Here is a 25,155-nt window from a genome sequence, read left to right on the forward strand (position 1 = left end):
CTGTCGTACGAGGTCTGAACTCCCATCAGTACTAGGATGCAAGTGAGCATTTCAGGTGGTCATAAATGTACCTAAATAAACTATGGCACAGTGGCAGGCCTAGCCCTTCCTTTTATACTTTAGTATGAACTGATGAGAACTTTGGTAGTGACTTTTTTTTTATATATATACATATATATATGTATCTATATATATCAAGCATCTTTCAGGTCTCTGTGTATGGCTTTCTGAAGCCCTGTTGTAAAATACTATGTGGATGGGGGTCTCTCACATCACAGATGTGGAAAGTATAATTTTATATTTGTATTTTCAAATAAATAAGTTTGTGAAAGGTTTCCATCCTCTACTGTGGTCCAGAAATCAATGTGTTTGTCTGACGAAAAAATACAATAAACTGTTTTGAACAGATCCCTGGAGTCCATTTCATTGGGGGGGGGGGGGGAATATTTATTCCTGGGGGGTTGGATCAGCCCCCATCACCCCAAAACTCATCACCTTGTTGCCTGTCCAGCACATCCCTGCCCAGTGCCCAAGGCTGGTCCCTCACGCTGGTCCCTGCCAGGCACATCTTTGGCACCATCAGCAGCACTGATCCTGTTTCCAGGAGGGGCATTGGATGGCCCAGTCCTGCTGGATAAATTCCCAGTCCCCCACACCCTGGCTGTGTGTTTTCCTCACTGGAGTGCCCCCTCTCTCAGCTCAGTTCCTCCAGAGGCTGTTTCCCTTTGGCACTTGGCCTGGAGTGGAGCCAACTCCCCCCACTGCTCCTGCAGGCTGCAAACCCTCATCCCTCCTTAGTCCTTACTCCAGGGCAGAACAGGCTGTGGGGCTGGGCAGGGAGGGAGGGAGGGAGGGAGGGATGCTGCAGCCCCAGCAGAGCCTCCCAGCCCTGCAGCCCCTCGGAGGGATGGGTCCCCTGGGGGTCCCGGGGGGCTCAGCCCACTGAAGGTCAGCACGGCAGGATGCAGCACGGGCTCTCTGCAAAGCAGTCAACACATCAAGCCCTTAATGGGATTGATGATTAGTGGAGCACCGAGGGGAAAATTAGATTAGAAAAACAAATGAAAATAATTTCGGAAGTCGTGTTTGTTCGGGGTGGAAGGAGCTTCCACTGCGAGGGCTGCAGGAAACGATTTGACTGCAATCCAGAAGAAAAGGAGCGCGGGTCTGGAGTACATTAGTGTGGTGGGAGGCCGGGAATAGCAGCCACTTAACCCTGTCATTCAGCAAACATTAGTGAATTATGAGTGTATTATACGTGGGTGATGTGTTTTGTGCAAAGCCCCCGGGCCCGCTGTACCAGCACCGAAATGGGAGGGGGGGGTCGGTGTCAAAATGTAAATTTTTATACCAGCTCTGAAACAAAAATAAGATTTTGTGTTCGCCTCCCAGCTACCGAAATCAAATTGCAGCCGAAATCAGAGTTGTAAAATAAGCAAAAATTTCCCTTCCCTGTCAAATTAGTGCCCCGATAAAGAAAACAAGGGAGATAAATGTGATTTACTTCCTCTCCCTCCTGTCATCAACATTTATGGCCGAGCTGTAACCAGGAGCTGCAGGAGGCAGCTGGGGCCATTGGGGCTGTGCAGTGTCACCCACGTGGGGCTCTTTGGGCACGGGGCCCAAAGGTGAGCTCCTGCACCCTGTGCCACATCCCTTCCTGTGCCCCCAGCCCCGTCCAACAGATTCTGCTGTACCCCAAGCCACAGGTCCTGGCTGTCCCACAATCTTGGAGTAAATCCTGGATTTATTACCGTGCTTGGAGGACTTGAGCACCCTCTGCTCTTCGGCAGAGCCGTGCACTCCCCATCACGCATCTCGAGGCTGCAGCAGAAACCAAGGCAGCATTTATTAATTATGAGCTTAAGCGCTCCCTTTCACGGCTATTTACAAGGGCTGCCTCATTATTAATAGAGAATAATAAAACAGAGGGGTTTAAAACTCATTTGTGCCACTGGGTGCCAGTCCCTGAGGTGGCACTGGCCCGGGTGCCACCCAGCCTGAGAGCACCGAAACCCTGGTGGTGATGAAAGCCACCCCAAAAACCCCAGTACCTTTCTGCATTAAATCACATCAGCATCAGAAAGGAGCAGTTCCAGCGGCTCCACGTGTCGAGGGGCTGCAGTTTTCAGCCGGTCACGAGGTGGTGGCAGCGCCTGGGTAAGGAGAGACACTTGTAATTCATTAGTGCTTTGCAAAGGGCACCGGTACTTGACTCTGTTTGTGCATGAGCAGAGGCTGATTCCTGCTCTTCACCTCCACGGCAACGGCTGGAACTGCACGGAGCAGCTCCCGGGGGCCGGGCTGGCAAACAGAGCTGGCACAGAATCTGCAATGGGACGCCTTGGAAATAACTTAAAAACCACCCAGTGCCACCCCAGCCATGGGCAGGGACACCTTCCGCTGTCCCAGGCTGCTCCAAACCACATCCAACCTGGCCCTGGGCACTTCCAGCTCCTCTGGAACCTGTGCCAGGGCCTCCTCACCCTCACAGGGAAGAATTTCTTCCCCATATCCAAACTGAATCTGCCTTCCTTCAGCTTGGAGACATTCCCCTTGTCCTATCACTGCGTGCCCTTGTGACACTGAAGTCTCTTTGCAGTCTGAGGGGAAGAGCCTGGTCCCCAAAGCCTGTCCTCAAAGCCCCTGTGTCCCATGGTGGCAGCAAGCCCAGGTCCCCAGCCTGACCTTCCCAGCATTAACTCCACCCTGTCGGGTCAGGGCTGCTGGAACTCGGGCACATTCCCACCCAGGGCTGAATGTCTGACAGCCCAGGGACCAGCCAAGGGTGGCAGTGACAGCGTCCAGCCCCAGGCTGCTGCTGCCCTGGGTGACCATGGCTGTGACAACTGGAGTGGCACTGGGCCTGGGTGCCAGTGCCTGTGACACCTGGAGTGGCACTGGGCCTGGGTGCCAGTGGCTGTGACACCTGGAGTGGCCCTGGCCCCGAGGTGGTGACAGGAGCCTGCACACTGCTCCTGCTCACTAATAATTGCTGATTAAACACTGGTTACAAAGGCTGAAAGGTGCATTAATTGGTGACCCCACCGTGTGCCAGCCGTGGGGAGATGGGAGTGGGTACAGAACGAGCACTGGCAGCGTCCCCATGGCCTGGTGGCACCAGCAGGGACCTGTCACCTCCTGCGGCCACAGAGCACGGGCTCTGATGGGACATAAACATCAGCCACAATAAAAAACAGGAGAAAGTTCCTGCTTTTGCCTTTTCTAAGCCCACAATGCATTTTGGCCACCAATAGAACTGCTCAGGATTTGTACAGGGCTTTACTCTTCAAAGCAGCCGTTTGTTCCTCTCAGCCCCTTTCATCCAGACATCCCAAGTGCCTCCTATTGGTCCTTGCACAGCCTTTTGATGGGTGGGGAATTCCTCTTTTTGATATTGAAAAAGTGAGCCTGGCTGGGCTCCATCCCTGTCCCTGTCCTGCTTTGCCCCGCAGCGGCTGAGTTCTCCAGCACGGACCCCGGGCTGAGCTGCTGAAGGGGGGAACGCCCGGAGGGTGCAGCCCCCAGGCCGGGCTCGGCATCACCCCCGGGGTAGCACCGGGCGGCCGGGGGGGACAGGCGGCCGGGCTGTCACTGCTGACAGCCGTGACACCGTGAGAATTCAGCCTCCCCACCGAGCCGGCATCGCCCGGCAGCGGGGACGGCGGCGCCGCGAACACCGCGAGGTCACCGCAGCCCGGCGAGGGGACCCCGCGCATCCTGCACATCCCGCACATCCTGCACATCCTGTGCATCCCCGCACATCCTGCACATCCTGCACATCCCACTGTGCATCCCCGCGCATCCCCGCACATCCTGCACATCCTGTGCATCCCCGCGCATCCCGCACAAGGCACTGCCCGCACATCCCGCGCCCAGCCGGTGCCACCGGAGCCCGGCCCCGGCCGCTCCAACAAAGCTCTGCCATCAGCAATCAGAATATCCGCCGGCCGCTCATACAAAATCAAGAGGCAAAATAATTGAGTCAATAGCGCTGCGAAAGGATTGCTCCTTCAGCCCCATTCTTGTGCTAACAATCCTCCAGCAGGGCCGAGGATTCAAAAGCTCGGAGAATCAAAAAGGAATTGATTTGATTCAGAGCTCTAGCCCGGGCTGTATTTAACACATCATTTTTGCTTGCTCTACATAGAGTAGAAACTGAAGGCAGAGGAGAGAGACGGGGAGCGGGAAGCACAGGAGCAGGAGAATATTCTGGATTTGCTGCTTTCCCAAGAGGGTTGGACCCACACTGTGCCCCCAGACGGCTGAGAGACCCTGGGGACCCACACAGAGACACCCTGGGCTCCAAATCCCCTGAGCATCCCCCAAACCCAGCCGGGCCTGCGGCCAGAACGGGAGCAGAGGGAAGGAAGGGAGGGAAGGAACACCCAGACACACTTCCATGATTCCTGTGATAATTTCTGAGAGCCCTTCTCAGCCTGCTTTTTATCTATGAAAGGGGCAGAAAACTCATCCAGCTCCAGCATCCCACCGAGGAAGACAAACTGGAAAATGCAGAATTTCCCCATGAGGGCAGCGACCACTGGGAGGGGAACAGCAACAAGAACAACCCCGAGCCCCCTCCAGGGCTGCCCTACAAACCACACACAAAAACATCAGCACGGCTGAGGCACCTCAGAACACCCAGACTGAAACACTTCCAGAGAAATCTGAATGAGCAGCACAACACAACCCAGCATCCCGAGCAGGGGAGGGAGCGAGTGCCGAGAACATTCCAGCAGTTTCTCTGCTCCCTGTGTGGCACACGAAGCTCCCTGAAAGCCTTTTGGGTCGTTTCACCCCTCGCAGAGCCCAGCTGGAGGCTGACACAGCAGGGACCCCCAGACCCCCGCCCAGGCAGCTGATCTGATGTGTTGATGAGCAAGTCGTGTCGCTATAATAAGGAGTGTTTATTTGAATAATAAGGTCAGGGAGTTAAGTAGTTGGTATTCCACTCGTAGGAAGCAGTTTGCACAGTGTCACTAATAATTAAAGGGGTTTTTTGACTAATCTAGTTGCTCTTCCTAAATATACTCCACTCTGTTCAAGAAACTCATCAAAGCAGCGAAGTGATCTTCGAGGTTATTAATCTCCTTTGCTCCACAGCTGGAGCAAATTTATTTGCTTGAATTAGCATGTAATAAACTTATAATAAAGCTGCCATATCCCTCTCTTTAGAGATATAGTTTGTGTAATGGGGAGTTAAATCTGGGTGATGCAGCCACGCTCTTTGGGCTCGGGGAGAGGGGAAAGGAAAAACTCACCCAGGGCTGTGCCATCCCCAGCACTGGATCCCTCCCAGGCCAGGAAATCAAACTTTTAGAGACCAGTGGGTCAGATATTGAGCAGAAATTGTTCCCTGTGAGGGCGAGGAGGTCCTGGCACAGGGTGCCCAGAGGAGGCTGGATGGGGCTTGGAGCACCCTGGGGGAGTGGAAGGTGACCCTGCCCATGGCAGAGGGTGCAAATGGATCATCTCTAAGGGCCCACCCAAACCATTCCAGCATTCTGTCACTCTGCCAACCCCACCAGCAGCCCCTTGGCCACCTCCAGACCACCAGAACAGCTGAGAGCTGTAAAACAAACCCCACAGTACAGCAAAGGAGGGGTCCCCACCAGCAGGGGAACCTTCCCTGGCCACCAAGGGAGAGTGAGCCCCAAGAAGGTCCCTCAGGGCTGCCCAGGAGGGGGGAAGGCCCAGCCCCAGCACTGTGCAGCCCCACGGAGCAGCAGGGCTTGCTCAGGCTGGCACCAACACCAGCAGCACCCACAGATGAGAAGTATTTCAACCAGGGCTGAGCTCGGCACAGGCTGTCCAAGTGAGAGGAATTAATTCTCTTCAGTTCACAAAGCTGAGCCTCTCTAGGCTGCAGTTTCCCAGGGCCAATAAATCCTCTGCCTCCCCTCCCTGCAGAGCCCTCTCAGCCCTGTTCTGGGGCTGGGGGGCACTGGAGGAGGATGGGGCACCAGCCAAGTTCAGCTGCACAGCCAGCCCCAGCCCCACTCCTCCTCTCGGGTGATCACTCACACAGCCCGGGCAGTAAATAATTCTTCCCTCTCTCCGTTTCAGCTCTTTTCTGTTCCTGCTCGGCGCTGGAGCAGGGCCTGAGCATTAGCCAGAGGTGTCAGAGGTGTTAGACAAGGTATTAAGGAGGTGTCAATGGTGAAATAGCTGGGATTACAGTAAAGTCTAAATAAGGTGTAAAATAAAACCAAAGGTGATAAAGTCGTTGATAAGAAAAGCTGGAGAAAAAATAGGAGTGCAATTATTTTTCATCCTGCTTGTTCACTCTCGCAGTGCATTATCTATGGCTTTGCCAAGACTTAAGTGAGATTTCTTCCCCAGTCTGTGGCGTTTTCTCCAGCAGCTCCACAGCCCCTGCACGGCAAGGCAGCACCCAGCAGCAGCTCACAAACCCACAGCTGCCCAGGAGATGCCTCTTCCTCCTCCTGCAGCCCCGTGCAGGGCACTGGAGGGGGGACAGGGCAGGCTGTGACCTGGGCAGGGCCAGGCTGGGTCAGGCAGTGATGCTGGAAGAGGAGGATCTGCCTCTGCCAGGCTGCCAGAGCACACCCACCATCCCCAGTGCCCAGTCAGGCTCTGCTCCCCCTCCCCGAGCCAACAGGGGGAAAGGAATAATGCAAGGAATGGCTCCGGATGGCAAATGCACCAATTAACCTTGATTGCCATCCGGGTCTGCCAGCCTCCTCTTCCTCGGGCTCATCAGCTCTGTCTGCAGAGCAGACCCCCGAGCCCCCAGGGGCAGCACCCCCACCCCGGGGCAGGGGGGACCCCACGGGACCCCCCCAGGGACCCCCCCAGGGAGGGAGGTGCCTTTGCAGCAGCCAGAACTGCAGGAGGATGCAATGGCAGAGCTCTGCTGAGGGTCCCTGGCCCTGCACCCTGAGCCCAGTGACCCTTTCTGCCAGGCACAAACCAAAACAGGGTTTTTTTTTTTTTGTTTTTTTTTTTTTTTCAGAAAAATCACAGGGGAATAATTCTGGTGAGGAAAAAAAAAAAAAAGTTATTTAAAAGCACATTCATCTGCAATTCTCCCAGTGCTGTGAAGGGTTATTAACTGATTGGATTTCATCACATCCCACTTTGCTGCTGCAGAGGCTGATTGTCCCAGATTTGCATTTCTCTTGGACAAGCAGCAGGCCTGGCCCCCACGGTGGGCACAGGGCCATGCCATGTGCCCTGGGAGGGCAGCAGGAGCTCAGCTCCATCCCATCGTGGTGGAACCACCAGGAACAGCTCTCCTGGATCCCTGAGGTGACCCGGGAGTGCCCAGAGCCAGGGGCTGGGGAGCAGCACCATTTCAGGTGGGACAGAGTTAACATTAACACCCAGAGTTAATTTGTTCTGGTTCTTTGCAGTGGCACAGAGCTGCCAGGCAGGCTGGCACCCCCGAGGGCACCCACAGGGATGAGGAGCTCAGGCAGCAGATGGATGTGCTGGCCTGGCATGGCCTGGCTGAGCCCAGGTACAGGAGCCTGGTGAGCCTTCCCTGCTCATCATCCTCGTTAAAAATGTCTTTATTCCAAACCACCTCCATGGAGCAGCCCCAGCCCCTCCTGCTGCCCCAGGACCAGTCAGAGCCAGCAGGACAGAGGGGCTGTGCTGGGGCAGAGCCATCAGGGCTGTGCAGGGTGGGCAGGGACCCTTCAGGCTGCCCAGAGCTCCAGCCAGCCCGGTCTGGAACAGCTCCAGCTCCACCTTGAACATCCCCAGAGAGCTCTGACCACTGCCTGTGCTGCAGGGAGCTGGCCCCAGCCTGGAGCACACAGGGACAGCCCTGGACAAGGCTCCCTTCCCAAAACCTTTCAGCTCCTGGAGCTCAGCAAAACCCCCAAAGAGCTGCACCCCACCAGCAGCCAGGGTGATCAATACTGAACATCAACCAACAAAACAACTGCAAAGTCAACAGTCTGGGGGAGGAGGGGGCTGCCACAGCCCCGTGCCCCCAGGGTTGCTGTAAATGTGCAAAATGCCATCTCTCCCAACAGCCCAGCTGCTCTGCTGGCCTGGGACACGGCCACCCACGGCTGCAGCTCCAGCTCTGAACATCCTCCAGTCAACCTTTGTACATTCCACATTAAATATTGATCAGCCCCAGAGAGGGCTGGGGCTGCCTGGGCAGCAGGGACGTGCCAAACTCAAACAGCAGAGGAAGGACAGACTGCCTGGGGCACTGCCCAGGGCACTGCCAAGGCAACAACCCAGGGCACTGCCAAGGCAACAACCCAGGGCACTGCCAAGGCAACAACCCAGGGCACTGCCAAGGTAACAACCCAGGGCACTGCCCAGGGCACAGCCCAGGTAACAACCCAGGGCACTGCCAAGGTAATAACCCAGGGCACAGCCCAGGAGCCAGTGACATCTCCTGGGGGAGGGACACCACGAGGGCCCCATCCCACCAGGAACCACCTCCCAGGGGACCTGTCTGGATGGCCAGCACATGGAAACACTCAGAGGAGACAAGGAAGGATCCCCACTGCTGGACAGTGCCTAAAGCACCATGAGGAGAATTTAAAGCACCATGAGGAGAATTTAAAGCACCATGAGGAGTAATTGAAAGCACCATGAGGAGTATTGAAAGCACCATGAGGAGTATTTATTTAAAGCACCATGAGGAGTATTTAAACATGGACACAGGGAGGAAGGAAGGAAGGAAGGAGACAAGCACTGATGCTTCCCTTCCAAAGACCCCAGCCATATTCCATGAGAGTGCATGTCCAAAAAATTCGAGTTACAGCATCAGGGCAGTTCTGGTTCCCAAATTCACACCATCACTGGAGGGCTCCAAGGGGGAGGTCTGAGCCACCCACATTCCCTCTGATCCCATCAGGAAGGGGTTTAGGGAAGACATGGTTGTTGGGAAATGATCCCTTCTATTTCCAAATCCCCCAAACTTCGTGCATGTGTATATATATCAATATAAATATATATATATGCCTGGAGTATTATGAAATCATACTTGAAACCCAGATTCCAACTCCATTTCCCAAGCACTTGTATAAAATTTTCATTACAGATTGCTGCCCTGCAGTGGAACCAGAGGGCAACTTTATTAGAGGCTGCCTGGCAGCAGGAGAATGAGCCAGTCAACAGCTCCAGATATTCCTCTGTGAGACATGGCAGAGTGCTGGAAATGGAACAGATCATATGAAAAAAAGTAATTCAGAGCAATTTCTAGTAAAGAGCCAAAGAACCATATAATTCAACATTTATATAGACAAGGCTTCAAGGGAACTCTTCAAAAAAGAAAAAAGAAAAAAAAAAAGAGGACGAGGTAAGAGTAAAAAACTCTGGCTTGATTTCTCCTCTTTTTTTTCAGTGTCTGTTTTAACCTGCCCTGTTGGTTTGTGCCACCCTTGGCTCTGGCAGCCCCTGCAGGGACAGTTCCAGCTCCCAGTGCCTGTCTGGCTGCCCTGCTCTCCAAGGGCAGCTCCAGCTCTTCCCAGCAGACCTGCCAGCCAAGCAGGGGGAGGATCATCCCAAGAGTGCCCACATGCAATTCCCCTCTTCTCCTGTCCCCTGGCTCAGTTCTGGGCTCCGAGAGGAGCAGACAATCCCTTTCCCAGTGATTAATTGGGGTGGGAGCTGCTGTACCTGCAGCCTTCCCTGGGTGCTGCAGCTGCAGGAGCCCCGTGCCTGCCCCTCCTCGTTTGTCATCTCCTGGCACTGATAAAGAGCTGCTCCAGGAGGGAGCACATCCATATCAAAGCTGCTTGGATCATCCTTTTGCAAACTTTCTGCTGCATTTTCTGGCCTAGTTTCCCCTCTGATCTCCAGCTCCTGCTCTCTCCCTCCCTGAGCCCCAGCCCCAGCCCAGCCTGCCCCAGCAGCCAGGGCTGAGCTGCAGGGAGAATTCCAATTCCTGGGCAGAATCGGGGTCACTCTGCTCCCACATGGGATCCCCAGGAGCACCTGTGCAGCCAGGGGTGCCCCTGGTGGGGTGGGAGCTGCCCAAGCTGAGATGGGACAGAGCTCCAGGGATGGAGGTGCCCCAAGCCTGCCCTGGAGCCACAGCTGCCTGGGGAGGTGGGACCTGGTTCCCAATATCCCCTCAGGTCAGAGTGTGGGCAGCAGAAAAGCAAACACTCCCCTGCCCCAGGGGCAGCACAGCCACAGGAGCAGCTGTGAGCAGGCAGGGCAGGAGCAGAGCCCTGGGGAAAACCAACCCTGGCTCTCCCAGGGAGAAGATTCCTCCTGGAAGAGCTGGCAAGGGAACAAGGAACTGCTGCACTGGTTTTTAACCCAGGGACACTTTTCTCTCAGTGATGGCACTTCAAGAAGAGCTCAATGAAGAGCATCCTCTTGGTTCTGGGAGGCACAGCCAGGCCAGAACCAGCACTGACCCATCAGCACCCATCTCTCTGCAGCCTCTCAGTTTGGGGTGCTGGACAGCCCCACAAAGCCAGCACAGGCTGGGGACAGCCCCACAAGGACAGCACAGGGTTGGGGACAGCACAGGATGGGGACAGCCCCACAAGGACAGCACAGGGTTGGGGACAGCCCCACAAGGACAGCACAGGTTGGGGACAGCCCCACAAGGACAGCACAGGGTGGGGACAGCCCCACAAGGACAGCACAGGTTGGGGACAGCCCCACAAAGCCAGCACAGGATGGGGACAGCCCCACAAGGACAGCACAGGATGGGGACAGCCCCACAAGGACAGCACAGGATGGGGACAGCCCCACAAGGACAGCACAGGGTGGGGACAGCCCCACAAGGACAGCACAGGGTGGGGACAGCACAGGATGGGGACAGCCCCACAAGGACAGCACAGGTTGGGGACAGCCCCACAAGGACAGCACAGGGGGGGGACAGCCCCACAAGGACAGCACAGGGGTGGGGACAGCCCCACAAGGACAGCACAGGTTGGGGACAGCCCCACAAGGACAGCACAGGGTGGGGACAGCCCCACAAGGACAGCACAGGGGTGGGGACAGCCCAGGTGCTGCGGGAGCGGCTCCATCAGCTCACGGAGCCGGCAGGGCAGGGCTGGGCAGGGACGGGCAGGGCAGGGACGGGCAGGGCAGGGCAGGGCAGGGCAGGGCAGGGCTGGCAGGGCAGAGCAGGGCCGGGCTCGGCCGCCCCCCCGGGCATTCTTCCCCCGTGCCAGGGCTCTGCAGCCCGGACAGAAGGATTGGATTCATCAGCCTCATTGCAGCCCTGCAGCCCGGCCAGGCCCCTTTGTGTGGGCCCCTTCCCATCACAGCCTGATAAGATTATCAGCCAGGAGCAAGACACCCATTGAGCTACACCTGGCTGGAAGAATGGGATTTGATTTTATTTTTTTATTTATCCCCCTGTCTCAGAGATGAGCTGTTTCTTGTCTTGTCAGACCACATCCTTTTCTTGAAAGAACCAGCTTTAAGAATCCAATTTGTCAAGCTGGACAATCATTTGAGAATCCATAAAAAGCCTCGGTGACTTTATCAAAAAAAAAAAAAAAATCAGAAGGTTTTAAATGGTAACTGAAAGGGATTTGAAAATAGGTTGAGTGGCCTACATCAATTAATCTTCAGAGAGCTGGGGCTTTGTGAAGCTGGAGTGGCAGAGAAGTGTCACAAACTAGTTACTGGGCTGGAGGAGATGGAAGCTATCGATATTTCCCCCTCCTTTTCCTCTCTTCTCTGACTCTCCAGGGCACAGAGAGGCAGCACCCCTGCCACAGGGCACTGCCAGGGGCTGGGGCCAAGCCAGGAGGGCACAGCTGGTCAGGGCCACTCTCTCCCGTGGTGCTTTCCACACCAGGGAGGGCCAGACCTGCTCTGCCACCCTGGTTTGAGCCTGGCACTGTCACTGCTGCCACCGTGCCAACAGGGACAGGGACAGCCCTGGCAGGGCCACCGGGCTCTGCTGGCACTCACCGAGCCCCGAGGGACACGGTGGCACCCGGGAGGGACACGGTGGCACCCGGGGGTGCCCTGCTCCCCTGGGAGGGAGGAGAGGAGGGCACAGAGACTGAAATGCTCTCAGTTCAGCCTCGGGGCCACCACGGCAGGGGTGGCACTGGGTGGGCTTTGAGGTCCTTCCAACCCAAAGCACTCCATGATTCTGTGATAACAATAATGAGAATATTTCAATATCAGGCAGCATCCTTTGGCCACCTTTCCAGCTCCTCGTGCTCTGCCCTGCAAGCTCCCTCCTGCTCACCCCTGAGCAAGGGGTCCCTGCTCCTCCCAGGTGCTGAAGGTGATTTCTGCCCCCTCCCCATCCCCAGCAAACCAGCAGAGCCCTCGGGGCAGGCAGGGGAAATGCAGGAGCTGCAAAAGGAGGGAGGGATTTGGCCAAGGAGAGCCAGGCCCTGGAACTGCCCCCCTGCCTGGGCAGGGCTGTGACAAACAGAGCCCCAGGGACACCTGGATGGAAACAACAGGATGGACAATTTGCCACAAAAATAAAGGGCCTGAGAGGAATCAGAAGGCTGGGAAGGGAAGGGAAGGGCCAGGCTGCTCTGGGATGTGAGGGGCTCCAGATGGCTCTGCGGTTTAGTGCAATAAAAAATTTAATCTGACAGGCAAGTGTGGGGCTGGAGAATAATAATAAGACAAATAATTTCCTTACAAAAACCCGAAAGGAATCTAACAGCTCAAAGATATCTTCATTTGCTGCGAAGAGCAGAGACCATCAGTTATTTACTGCAGCTGGGAGCAGGTTCAGGAGCTCTCAGACGCTATTTTGTTGCAGAAGCACAATATAAGAACACTCTGCCGCTTCCCAGCCAGGGGAAATGGATCTGACTTGGATCTTGGCCAAAGGGCCGCCAGTTGGGGCTCTGAAGCCAAGGTGATAACTTTACCAATTAAATATGGATGGGATTCTTCCCCCCTCTCCTCCCCTGGAATAGTTCTGCTCTGCCATTAGGTGATGATATAGAGACACAGGCCTCCTGGTGCTGCTTAATTGCTCCTCTATAGAAAAATGATGAGCTCCATGGCTCTGCACAAGGGCTGCCGTGGCCACTTGCTGCCTTATTAATAGGTGAGAGCGAGGTGGGCTTAATTCCTGTGCCCTAGGAAGAGCAGGGAGACAGCAAAGCCCTGCTCAGCAAACACCTCAGCACTGCTAAACTGCTCCACTGAGCAGCCAGGGGCCGAGCAGAGACTTTGGATTTAATCACACACTTAAAGGGTTTTGCTGAGTTGATGCTCGGTGCAGGGCAGACAGGATGCACTCCCAATTAAGTGATCTTTTATGCCCATATCCTGGCATTTTTCTCTTTTATTGATACACAGCACAGGCAGTCCTGTGTTTTGCAATCTGCTGCTCAATTATTTTCAGTCCAGGGTGAAGCCTGGGCAAGCTGAGGACCAGAAAAAAGCTTTGTTTTAATGAGCATGGAGCTCAGAAGGGGCTGGGAGCAGAAGGGGCTCTGGGATGTCCTCCCCTGGGATGGGGAGGGGACAGAAATCACCTTCAGCACCAGGGACAGCAGGGACCCCTTGCTCAGGGGTGAGCAGGAGGGAGCTTGCAGGGCAGAGCACGAGGAGCTGGAAAGGTGGCCAAAGGATGCTGCCTGATATTGAAATATTCTCATTATTGTTATCACAGAATCATGGAGTGCTTTGGGTTGGAAGGACCTCAAAGCCCACCCAGTGCCACCCCTGCCATGCCCAGGGACACCTCCCACTGTCCCAGAGTGTCCCAATGTCCAGCCTGGCCTTGGGCACTGCCAGGGATCCAGGGCACCCCAGCTGCTCTGGGCACCTGTGCCAGGGCCTGCCCACCCTGCCAGGGAGAATCCCTTCCTAATATCCACTTATCACTATTATCAATCAGCCCTTGGAAAGCAGTACTACTGCAGGTTCTCAGCCTTCACCTCCTCAGCAGCCACTCAGCCTCTCCTAAAATTCCACATTCTCCTCTGCTTTCACACGGTGTCCCTAGGAACAGCTTTTTTAAGGCAGAAGAAATCGGGGAGCAGGAAGAGCAGGCGGGCAGGGGCTGTGGGGGGTTTGCATTTGCTCCTGCCGAGGCTCCCAGGGCTGAGTTTCAGCCCAGAAGCTGCACGGGGGGAGCGGAGCAGGAGGAGAGGCGGCCCAGAAATTGATGGCAACAGGAAAAGCTGCAGCTACAAATGGCCTGAGCAAAGGCGTGATGAGATGTGACTGCCCTGGGCGCTGGCAGCGCGGAGAGCGAAATGGGAAAAGACCACCTGGACCACGGGAAAACGCTTCTGATTGCTCGGGGAAAAGCGGAGTTAAAGATCATTGGAACGGACAAGGCAATCTGGCGGCGGCGGGCGCTGCGATGGATTCCAGGGCGAGCCGGGGCTGCCCGGGGGGGCATCCTCTGCCGGGGGGCACGGGGGGCACACGGGGCACGGGGGGGCACACGGGGCACACGGGGCGGCACACGGCTCCTGCCCCAGCCCAGCCCTGGGGGGAACGGGGGCATCCCTGCCAGCCCTGCCTCTGCCGGGAAGAGGAGGGAAGCAGACCGAGCAGGGGAAGCACCATTTGGGGGTCACACAAGGTTTTGGGTGGGACAGGCCCCACATCTCCCCCCAGCCCAAGGACCCTGACCCTGAGTGATGCTCTGTGCCCCGGGCTGGGGGTTCGCACAGCCGAAGGTTCTCTAGAGGTTGTGCCAAGGTTACTGCCCAATTAACGGGCCCAATTAACGGGCCCAATTAACGGCCGGAGCAGCACCAGCTCTGGCTGCCTCATTTCCAAACCCGAAGGCCACCGGGCAGCTCCCCCCACAATCTGCACGGACCCCTCAGTCCTGGAGCCGCTCCAGCGCCGGGCCGTGGCAGAGATGGAGATACCAACACTGATGTGTCCATTTCCTCTGCCTTGGGCGTTTTTAACTCATCTCATCTCAGAAATGAGCGCATTCCAGAGTTTGGCATGGAATGACAACCTGTTGGGCCCTCTCAGCCGCGGGCAGATGGCGGGGCTGCATTCACACCTCACCTGGTGGGGCACCTGACAGGCTGGGACCCACCACTGCTCTGCTCCAAGGTCACAGAATCACAGAACGCTCCGGGCTGACAGGGACACCAGAGATCATCCGCTTCCAACCCTCCGAACAGCCGGGATCCCTCCCGGGAAGGGAGGAGCGAAGGTCACAGACTGACCCAGCTCCCTCCCACCGACCTGCCTGGCACCTCTGAGCCCCTGTGCCACCAGAGGGAGGATGGAGGTTGGGTTTGCTCTGGGTGCTGGCCAGACCTGCAGCAGTTCTGGAGCCCAGCTGTGGGATCACACTGCGTGCAGCACACGCAGAGATGGAGCCTTGCAGAACAGGCACAAGACACATTTCTCAAACGTCCCTTCTCATGTCATCAGTTATGTCTCGGGTTACCAAACACAAGCAAATTAGGACGATTTCCTTCCCAGCAGCACCAGCCTGAGTTTGCTATTCCCTTTCTCTCAGCCTTTGTAGACGATTTCCCTGTCAGGCTGGCCCTGCCTGCTCACAGCTCCCCAGCATTCCAATCCACCCAATCCTCGCTTATTGCAACTCCGAGCGCTCCACTAATTCCTCTCCTCGCCTCGCAATTCCACATTCCCAAATCCTGGGAGCACCGGCAGCAGCGCTCCTGCCGCTGCTCCCAAATTAAATGAGCCAGGAGGAAAAACACTCGGAGACGTTTCCAACCCAGCCTTTGTGCTCTGAAGGACGTTTTAAAGGCAGGGAACACAACCTGGCTCCTGCAAGGATTTCATCCTGAGAATTGCAAACGGGGGTTGGAGCAGAGCAAAGAAAGGGGTTAAGAAGGTGTGACTCGCTTTTCCAACCCTCCCTGTGTCCCACACAGCAGGGCTGGTCATCTTGGCTGTATTTTTGGGGGCTGGAGAAAATAAAGAGCCATCAGCAGCAAAAGGTGGAGCTCAAATAACCTTTTTAACCCAAGGAATTGCAAAATCAAGCACATTGTTGAAAAGCTGCTGTTTTGGAGAGCCCCTCAAAAAAGCACCTGCGAGGTACCTGGAGAAGAGGCTGTGGCACTACAGAAATCCCCCCTGGGTCCCCCCATGTGCCCACCCTGCCCCACAGTGCCAGGAAAGAAAACAAACCGCAGCAGAAAGCAGAAAACTTTCAGTCTCTCTGCTGTTAATTATGATCTTACTTTGCACAGAGAACCTGTCATTCAGGCGCCTGTAATGGATAGTTTCTATTTCAATTCTCCCTCCACCCTATTATCTCTTATAAAATCCAGCCAGGCCGGTGATGGATTGATAAGGGCCGGTCCCGGCGGCTGCCTCGGAACGGCTCCCGCGCACACCCAACTTCTGTATCTTTTTAAATATTTCACTGGCTTGAGATCTTTATTTCACATTTCGATTTCCTGCAGCACACTGAATTTATCTTAGTCACCCAGTCAAGTTCTCTCCGAGTCTCTTATCTTCTCCCCTCCGTGCAGCCCCACTCTCGGTGCCGGGACAATCCAGCCCTGGCACCCACGGCCCAAAGGGGACCTCGGAAGCCCCGGGCTGGCCACCAGCGGGAAATTCAGCGCTCAAACCCCGCGCTGGCCCCTGCCAAGGCAGCTCCAGCTCGGCTGGAAAAGCGTCTGGGCACAGATTGTCAAATGTCCCAACAGCAGGGAGCAGAGAGAGCATCGCACGGGATGCTGCCACGGGAAACCCGCCCCGACAGCGCTGTCCCACCGGGGGAGGAGATGGGAGCACTCAAACAGCAACCATAGAGAAAAAAAACAGCAAACAGGTAAAGCCGAGTCACCTTCTCGCTGCTCTGGCGGTGGCAGCGCCGAGCGCGATCAGGCAGCACCCCCTGGTGCCACCGCGGCACCGGCACCGGGACCGGCGGGGATGGAGAGCCGGGAAAACGGGAAACCTCTGCCCGGGAAGGCTGGAGAGCCGGGAGGGCCCTGCCCGGGAAGGCTGGGGCTCGCCCCCCGCTCTCCCCGCAGGGACACCCCCGCTGGATGCCCCGCAGAGCCAGCCCAGCCCGCGGGCCTCGCTCCGAGCCCAAATCCGCTGCTCCGGGCCCGTGCCCGTCCCTCCTGCCAGCGGCCAGGAGCTGCAGGACCGAGGGAATCCAGAGGATTTCCCTCCTGGGGAGCAGCTCTGGTTCATGGCAGGACACGGAGCTCGGGTCCACTCCTCTCCCCGGCTCTTGGGGTGATTTCCTCCCCCAGGGTCAAACCCAGCAGCAGGACACCCAGTAAATACATCCACAGAAAGGTGATTTATCTCCAGGAGAAGCCATGGAAATTCCCAAACGCTCCTAAATATCCATTTTCTGGCTCTAAACCATCAGTAAGTTGCCAGCTGGGGAATGCATTTGTGTGCTCCCCTCTGTGTATTTTCTGCTTTTCATTATAATTTGCTAAATAATACATTACAATGAGTTATTTATCACACTCAGCCCTCTCACGATGCCTCCTCCGTGGCGAGGAATTTCACCCATAAATCAGACACACAAATACCTGCTGGCATGGCTGCAGGTGTAACCCTGCCCCAGCACCTCCACCTGCCCCACAGCTCTGCTGAGAGCCACCACGGGGCTCAGGGACAGCCAGCCCGGGGAACAGGGACAAGCTCCAGCCCTGGGCAGCGACCAGAGAGGGACAGCAGGGACACCTGCAGAACCCAGGGACTGTGAGCACGGAGCCTGGCCAGCTCCAGGGTGTCACTGATGGGAAATGAGACAAGGACAGTGTTCATCTTCAGCAGGAACACCAGGAGGGAAAAATTATGATCCCTCCTTTCCAAGTCACTGCGCCCCTTCCTTTGAAACAAACTGGTTTGCAAATGTGGATTAATTTAACTTCACACCATCTAAAATCAACAGTATCCAGGCCCACAGATTGGGAAAATCAAGGCATGGAAGGGAAGATTCTAAAAAAGCAGAACTAGGAACAAAGCCCTCTCTCTGTGCTTTAACTACAAAATCATCTTTCCTCATTAGCAGCTAATCAGAACTACCAGAGGGGAAGAGATTACAGACAGGGCGGAGAGGGGAGTAACTCACAGAAATACAGACATCAGAACAGATTTTCATTTATTTACTCATTTATCACAGTGAGTCACAGGCTCTCAGTTCATGAGTCTGCATTAGCCTGGCAGGATTTTGGGATGCAATCTCCAAAATCTCAGAAGCGAACAGGTCACAGCCACGTGCCATCTCAGGAAGGAGAAAAATCAGCACTTTGGGGTTGGTCTCGAGATTGCTTTGCCTGCTGGATTAGAAGGAGCCACTAATCTTCCCTGCCAGCTCCTAATCTCCCCGAGATGCCTTATCTGAGACTTGCTCCGTGCAGAGCAGCCGGGCTGGCAGGCTCTGGGATGGATTCCAGCAGCCCTGGGAGCCAGGAAAGGGCAGCCAGGGGAGCCGAGGTGCCCCGTGCTGTGCCAGCCCTGGGAGCCAGGCTGGGCATGGCCAGCAGCAGCCCCAAACCTGGGTGGTGTTCCTTAGCTGAGCAGCTCCAGACCCAGCAGCCCTTCTGCTCCTCCAAACACCTCTGTGTGTTTGGACCCCAGAATCAACCACCGGCAGCTCAGGGGCTTTTTACCCAAAATTATTTGCAGGAAGCCAAGAGTTGTATTTACTCCAGGCAGGGAATGTGTCCTCTAGAGCTTTCCTTTCCCTCTTTCGTTCATCCCAGCCCTGCAGAAGTGAGGAGAGGCTCCCACACCTGAGCACCACCCCCAGACCCTGCCCTGGGCTGTCCCCGAGGTCTCCCTGGGTGTCCCAACTGGGCTCCACCTGCACAGAGCATCCCCTCCGGCACTCCCAGCCCACGCTGGGAAACGAGGAACGTGTTTTTAAACAAGAGGAGGAAATGGTGTCTTTGTGTCAGCGAGTGGAAGAAATCCAGGACCAAGAGACTGCAGAGCCTTTCCACTTCAGACAGCAGGTGCTCTCCAAGATGTGGTTATGGCAACAAAATAAATGATGGATAATTGCTTTTGTGACAACTTGCCAATTAAATTAGACTCAGCAGAATAACATAATGACAATTTGTTATGCTCTGGTGGGCACTAACACACCAATCATAATTAAATGCTATGACTGAAATAGAATGCTGCTGTACACAGGAATATATAACCCCAATTCCCTCCCAGTGAAACATTATAGGTTCAGACTTGATTTCAATTTCTGGAGGATAATAGCATTAGCGCACATCAGAATGAGCTTGCAATATGCAGAGAGGCAGCAGCAGCACGGGGACACGCAGAGCCAAGGGCAGCTGAGGCACCGGGCTCCGGCGGGACCCCGAGCACAGGGACAGCCCAGATCACTGCTGGGGGAGAGAGATTGCAAACCCGGGCTGGGGCAGCCGCTGGGGGAGCGACCTTGGCTCCGGGGAGTGACACTGGCCCCGGGGAGTGACCCCGGAGCAAACACCGGAGCCAGAGCTCACAGGATGGCGCCGCAGGGGTTTCCTGGGGCAGCACTTCCCTTTCTGCCAACAAAGCAGCCCCCGGCAGCCAGGCTGGGCTGTGGGACACACGCAGCCCAGCCCTGCTGGAACGATTGTTAAAAGATTCATTAAACACGCTGCTGTGCCCAGAGTGAGCTCACCCCAGAGCCGGGCTCCCTCGGGACCCTGCCCCACCAGCTGACCCGGCCAGAGGGGCCTGGCTGCCATCCCTGGGTCAGAACTGACCAGCGAGGGGGTCAGGCCCTGCCAGGACTCAACATTTACTGGTGAGACAGCAGCAGCTCCATCAGCCTCTGCTGAGCTCAGCCTGCTGCTCTCACCCTCCTGCCCTGCCCTGGGGCTTTGTCCTGCAGCTCACACAGCCCAGAACCCTCGGGGCAGGAATTTCTGTGCCATGGACATTGCTGCTGCTGCAGAAACAAAACACAACGAAAAGCACCAAACCCAGCTGGTTAAAAAGCCCTGGTTTAGAACCAGAACCAGGCAGGTGGCAGAACTGGCACTGCCCACGTCCTGCAAAGCCAGAGCCCCTTCTGTGCCCTCCCCTGTCCAGTGTGGAAACACAGCACACCAGAGCCAGCACCCTGCTCCGATTCCACAGCCATTCTCCTAACAGATACAGATTTCTGGAATATTCCAAAGCTCAAAACGGGGCAGGTTTGAAACCAAATGTGTGTGTTCAGCAAGGCTGGGCAGAGGCAAATCCCAGAGGATTCCACAGAGTGGCAAAGCCAACAATTTTATATCTTACTTGGAGCCATGTTCTTTAAACACTAAACCCTTTATTATCTGCCTCGGTGAAGCTTGGCATTGGCAAGGTCAGATCACCTGTTTTTCCAGCAAAGCTGATGAATTATTTTGGCAGCTCCAGACATTAGATCCTATTAAATCCTTGGTTCCCCTGCTCTCAACACATACCAGTGGGTAATCCAGGGCCCAGGAACACGTGAAGGGGCTGAGCAGGGCTCTGGGAGCAGCTGCCTGTGGGTTAAAACTGAGCCCAAGCTCAGAGCCCGGCTCTGCAGCCCTGACCTGTGGGACTGGAGGTGTTTGCTCCAGCAGGACACCTCTGCTCTGTCTGGGGAAACATCGGTGTAAGGAATGCTGCAGCATCCCTGGGAGATCCCTGCAGTCCCCCCTGCATTCTGCCGGAGGGCAGGCAGCTCTGCACCCCGAAACTCTCACGTTTTTGGGACCAGGCCCTGGAGAACCTTCAGCCTGGCCGTGGGAGGTGTCCCTGCCCGCTGCCTTTGGAGCCTCGGGAGTCAGGCTCCGTGTAACCGATACCCCGGCATTTACCGGCCCGCAAATAGCCCGGCAGGCAGCGGGAGGAGCTGGCCCCGCAGCCCGCGGGGGGAAGGTCGGGAATTGGAGCAGGAAAGGTCCCCGGGACGGGCTGGGCACGGCCCAGGCAGCACCACCGCTCTGCGAGTGGCAGGAACGAGCGTTCCGATGGCTGCGGGGACATCGCCGGCCCGCAGGAGCCGTCCCTGGCTCGGGGCCTCTGCCCTGCCCGGGGCAGGAACCCCGCACCCCGGCGCTCTCCATCACCGCAGCTCCCACCCCGCTGCCTTTTCAGATATTTCCCGGTGAAAGCCGGGACTCGCAGCCGCTGCTCCCGCTCAGATTTCCCCGCCTGCGGTGCCCGGCGGGGCTCGGGAGCGCCGCGGCCGCCGCTCGGTGCCGGGAGCGCGGAGCGCGGCTCCCACCTAGCGGGGAGCGCCGGGGGACCGGGGCCGCTCCGGCCGCTCCTGTTGCCGGGAAAACGCCCCGACAGTGACAAATCGCCCCCCGGCTGTTCCCCACAACTTTTTAATTAAATTCCCGCAGTCACAGCAAGTCCCGACCATCATCATCGCCCCCCAGCCCGGCAAACGCGCCCATCGACTCGCTGGTTTAACTGGTTCTATCCGAATTGCACCAAATGCTCCAGAGCTCGATCCCCGGCACCCAGCACACACAGCAAACCCACGGCGCTGAACCTTCCAAGCCCCTCTCCATCGCCCACAGCCTGCCCTGCCCCAGCCCAGGGCCGGGTCTGCCCTGGCAGCTTCCAGCAGAGCATTCCCACTCTCGCACCATGGCACAACTCCTGCTCTCCCCCCCTCTGAAACACGGGGTCCCGCACAGATTTCCAGGCTCTCCCGCACAGATTTCCAGGCTCTCCCGCACGTTTGGCCACGTACCTGTCTCGAAAGCCCGGAGTGAACTCGGCGGCACAGCAAGAACTGCTAGGGCAGGGCGTGGAGCTCACCCGCACCCTGCCAGCTCCTCACAGCCACGGCCTCCTGCCCTTCCCCTGCCGGCCTTTGGCTCCCTGGCACGGGCCAATCGCCCCAAAACGCCCTCAGCTGTGGCCATCGCTGTGGTCATGGGAATTAACGACCTGCAGCTGGTCCCCATCACCTCCCCAGGTGGTCACGGGCAGGAAAAGCCCCTGAGGGGTCTCACTTCACTCCCCCAGGTCACAGCTGTCCCCGAGGGCAAACCCAAGGGGATTGACTTTTTTCAACACAAAATAAAACCAATTCCAACTTTCTCCTCGGGTGCTCTGCACAGCAGCTCGGTCAGGGCACACCCCAGGGCTCTGGAGGGCTCTAAACTCGATGTTATTGCTGGTCCTGGAAATGGAGCAGTGCTAAAACACAGAGATCTTTGTAACAGACCCCTGAGAGGGTTCAGCTCTTCTACAAACTGGGAGGGAAGTCTGACCTTCCAAGGATAACTGAGCAATTCTGCTGCACTCACATCGCTGCCAGGAGTGAAGCAAGGCACAGAAAGCAAACCAGGGGCATTTCACACCCTGCTTTTCACTGCCACCGAGCTCTCCTGCACCTCAGCAGCACCAAACTGGGCACGGAGGGAGGGGCTGGACATCATTCACAGCTGGGAGTGGGGGTAGTGCCAGTCCGGGATGTTAAAGAATCACAAATGAAAGAAAAGCAACAAAAATCTCAAAGAAAGACACAAACCAAACTGTTTGTATTTCACAGAGCCCGAGCCAAATGTTTAATGAGAGATCAGCCAGGCCCTGGATGTGCAGGCAGGGGCAGAGCTCCCTCCCAGTCCCAGGAAGGTTGGCTGTTATTTTTGTCTCTGCCAGGTCTCCAGTGACTCTTCCCAAGCAGCATCTCCTTTCTCTCAGCAAACAGCTGGCACATCCCATTTTCACACTTCCAAGGTGGCCAATTTCATCAGGAGCCACTAAAAACTGCAAAGCTCCCACTTTTCTGGTAGAGCCACCCCTCATCCCGCTCTGAATCTAAGGAAATGATGGGATGGGAAGAGCACATTACAGCACTGCTATAATTAGCAGCTTTCCTCAATCAGCTATAAAAAGATGGCACTTCAGACAGCTGCTGGAACACATCAAACAGGATCTGCATCCCCCAGCAGGAAACATCTTCACTGCTGCACACAGACACCTGAGCAGGCAGAACTTCCACTTTTTAAAGAGAATGTTTTAATGTTCCACTTTGGCACTCGGTGTTTTCCAACTTGATTTCAGAAAACAGTTGTGAATGCTAAAAGAAATAAGATTTTCTGTGACTTTATCAACGGGGAGAATGTGTGCCATGGAAGAGCCTGGAGGGCACCAGGCCCTGCTCCTCAGGCAGTGTCCCCCAGGAGGGCTGAGGTGGCTCCTGGCAGGTGACAGGGCTGTCAGGAGGGACAGGGATTCTCCTTCTGTGTCCCTGCCAGCTCTGGTGGCTGCTCCTCCCCATCCTTCCTCTTCTCCTGCAGCTCCCCCAGCACGGCCTGGAGCTGGGGCTGCAAGGCAGCATCCCTGGCTGCAGCACCCTGCAGGGAAGGACAGCAAAGATCCCATGAAACGGGCTGGGAAACGCCTCTGAGGGGTGCTGAGGGGAGCAGCAGCCCTGTGTGTGCCCAAAAGGGGTTGAACTCCTGCTGAGAGTGTTGTGGAGGCACAACACCCTGTCACACATCCCCAGAGAGGCTGCTGACCTCCAGCTAAAACATGGGAAGATTCCAGATGCAACAGCAAATGCACAAAGTTCCAAATGCTTCACCAGACACACCACGGGTTATCTGAACGGTTACTCTGTTCCACCCCCAGAAAAACATCTTTTCTGGCCCCCAGGTGCCTCAGCCCTGGCCAGACAGGAGCAGAGTTTTCTCTGCACAGCAAAGGCATTTTGAGGCCATCAGGTGTGAGACTGCTGTGCTGAGGTTTCACTCAGACCAGCTCAGCATCAGGGGCCTGGCAGTGGAGTTCTCTCAATCCACGGAGCTCGGTGGGGATTTCATACTCACCTTGTCTACTCCTCTTCTCTGTAAAAGGATCCCACTGGCTAAAAGGGCTTTTCCTGTTTCTTCAAACAATTTCTCCTCTTCAATCTTCCCCTCTTCCTTCAGTTCATTGTATTTCTCAACAAACCTGGGTAGCAAAGTTGCTGTTTTACCCTCACAGGAGATGCTCTGGGTGCCTGGCTGCAGGGGAGAAGGGGGCAGCCTCAGGAACATTTCTGTTGGATTATCACCTTACCTCTGGCAGGTGGATTTGAAGTTTAACTGAGTCAGGTCGAAAGGTTTGGGGCCATTGCCATAAACTTTGTAAAACCTCCTGCTCAGAGAAGGAAACTGTTTAGGTTTTGCAGCTAAATCAGGAGTGAACAGACAGCAGCAGAGTCAGAGCACTGAGGGGGCAGCAGAGCAAGCACAAAACTGTTCCTCCTTTCCTCAGGAGCCTTGTAACACCTGGCAGTGCCCAAGGCCAGGCTGGATGGGCTTGGAGGGACACTGGGAGGTGTCCCTGCCACGGCAGGGCTGGCACTGGGTGGCCTTCAGGGTCCCTGGCAGCCCAAACCTGTCTGGGATTCCACACAGCTTCTGTTTAAACTGTGCTAATAAATTCAGGTTAATCACAGCAGCCGTGGGTCAGAGCAGCTCCAGAGGAGCCTCCTCCTCCTCCTCCATTAGAAACACGGGGCAGGGCAGAAAAACCACCCCCATTTATTAAAAAACCACCCTGATTTATCCCCAAAACCACCCTGATTTATCCCCAAAACCACCCTGATTTATCCCCAAACCATCCCCATTCATCCCCAAAACCACCCCGATTTATCCCTGAAACCACTCTGATTTATCCCCAAACCCACCTTGATTTATCCCCAAAACCACCCTGATTTATCCCCAAACCCACACCCATTTATCCCCAAAACCCACCCCCCGTTTATCCCCGAACCCATCCCCATTTATCCCCAAAACCCACCCCGATTTATCCCCAAAACCCACTCTGATTTATTAAAAAAAAACCCCAATTTATCCCAAACACCATCCTGATTTATTAAAAAAACCCCACACCCTGATTTATTAAAAAACCACCCCAATTTATTAAAAAAATAACCCACCCTGATTTATCCCCAAACCCACCCTGATTTACCCCAAAACCCACCCCGGTTAATGCCAAAAAACAACCCCAGCTTACCCCCAAAACCACCGCGATTATTTTTAAAAACCCACCCGGATTTACCCCAGCGCGGCCCCGATTTATTAACCAGATGCACAGCCCCGGTTCCCCCCCAGCCCCGGTGCCCCCGGACCCACGCCCGCACGGTGTCCTCCCGGTAGAGCACGGCGCCGATCGGGTCCCCGCCGCCGTAGCGCGGCCGCGGCACGCGGAACAGGGGCTCCCGCAGCGGCGGGAACGCGGCGTACACGTCCAGCCACAGCGGCTTCCGCAGCAGCCCGATGCGCACCAGGTTCCGCGCCCTGCGGGCGACAGGCGGCTCAGGGGGGGCTCAGCGGGCCGCGCTCA

The 25,155-nt window shown here is 56.0% G+C and overlaps 1 protein-coding gene across 3 annotated transcripts in view; it reads right to left on the reverse strand.

Moving 5' to 3' along the window:
- MRPS23 (mitochondrial ribosomal protein S23) overlaps positions 1 to 25,155 on the reverse strand; it is a 29,131-nt gene that overhangs the window by 3,811 nt on the left and 165 nt on the right. The window contains exons 2-5 of one of the 3 annotated variants that reach the window (XM_050981614.1): positions 24,861 to 25,109; positions 23,884 to 23,961; positions 23,652 to 23,775; positions 2,055 to 2,156 (exon numbers count right to left, since the gene is read on the reverse strand). In XM_050981614.1, coding sequence (XP_050837571.1) covers positions 2,064 to 2,156; positions 23,652 to 23,775; positions 23,884 to 23,961; positions 24,861 to 25,109 — 544 coding nt within the window. In that variant the 3' untranslated portion in view covers positions 2,055 to 2,063. Of the gene's footprint in view, positions 1 to 2,054; positions 2,157 to 22,330; positions 23,178 to 23,651; positions 23,776 to 23,883; positions 23,962 to 24,860; positions 25,110 to 25,155 lie in introns of those variants that run through there. The other 2 variants (XM_050981613.1, XM_009094840.4) reach the window with 2 other exon arrangements.

This window comes from Serinus canaria, chromosome 19 (assembly GCF_022539315.1).
Source record: "Serinus canaria isolate serCan28SL12 chromosome 19, serCan2020, whole genome shotgun sequence".
In the NCBI taxonomy this organism is placed as follows: Eukaryota; Metazoa; Chordata; class Aves; order Passeriformes; family Fringillidae; genus Serinus; species Serinus canaria.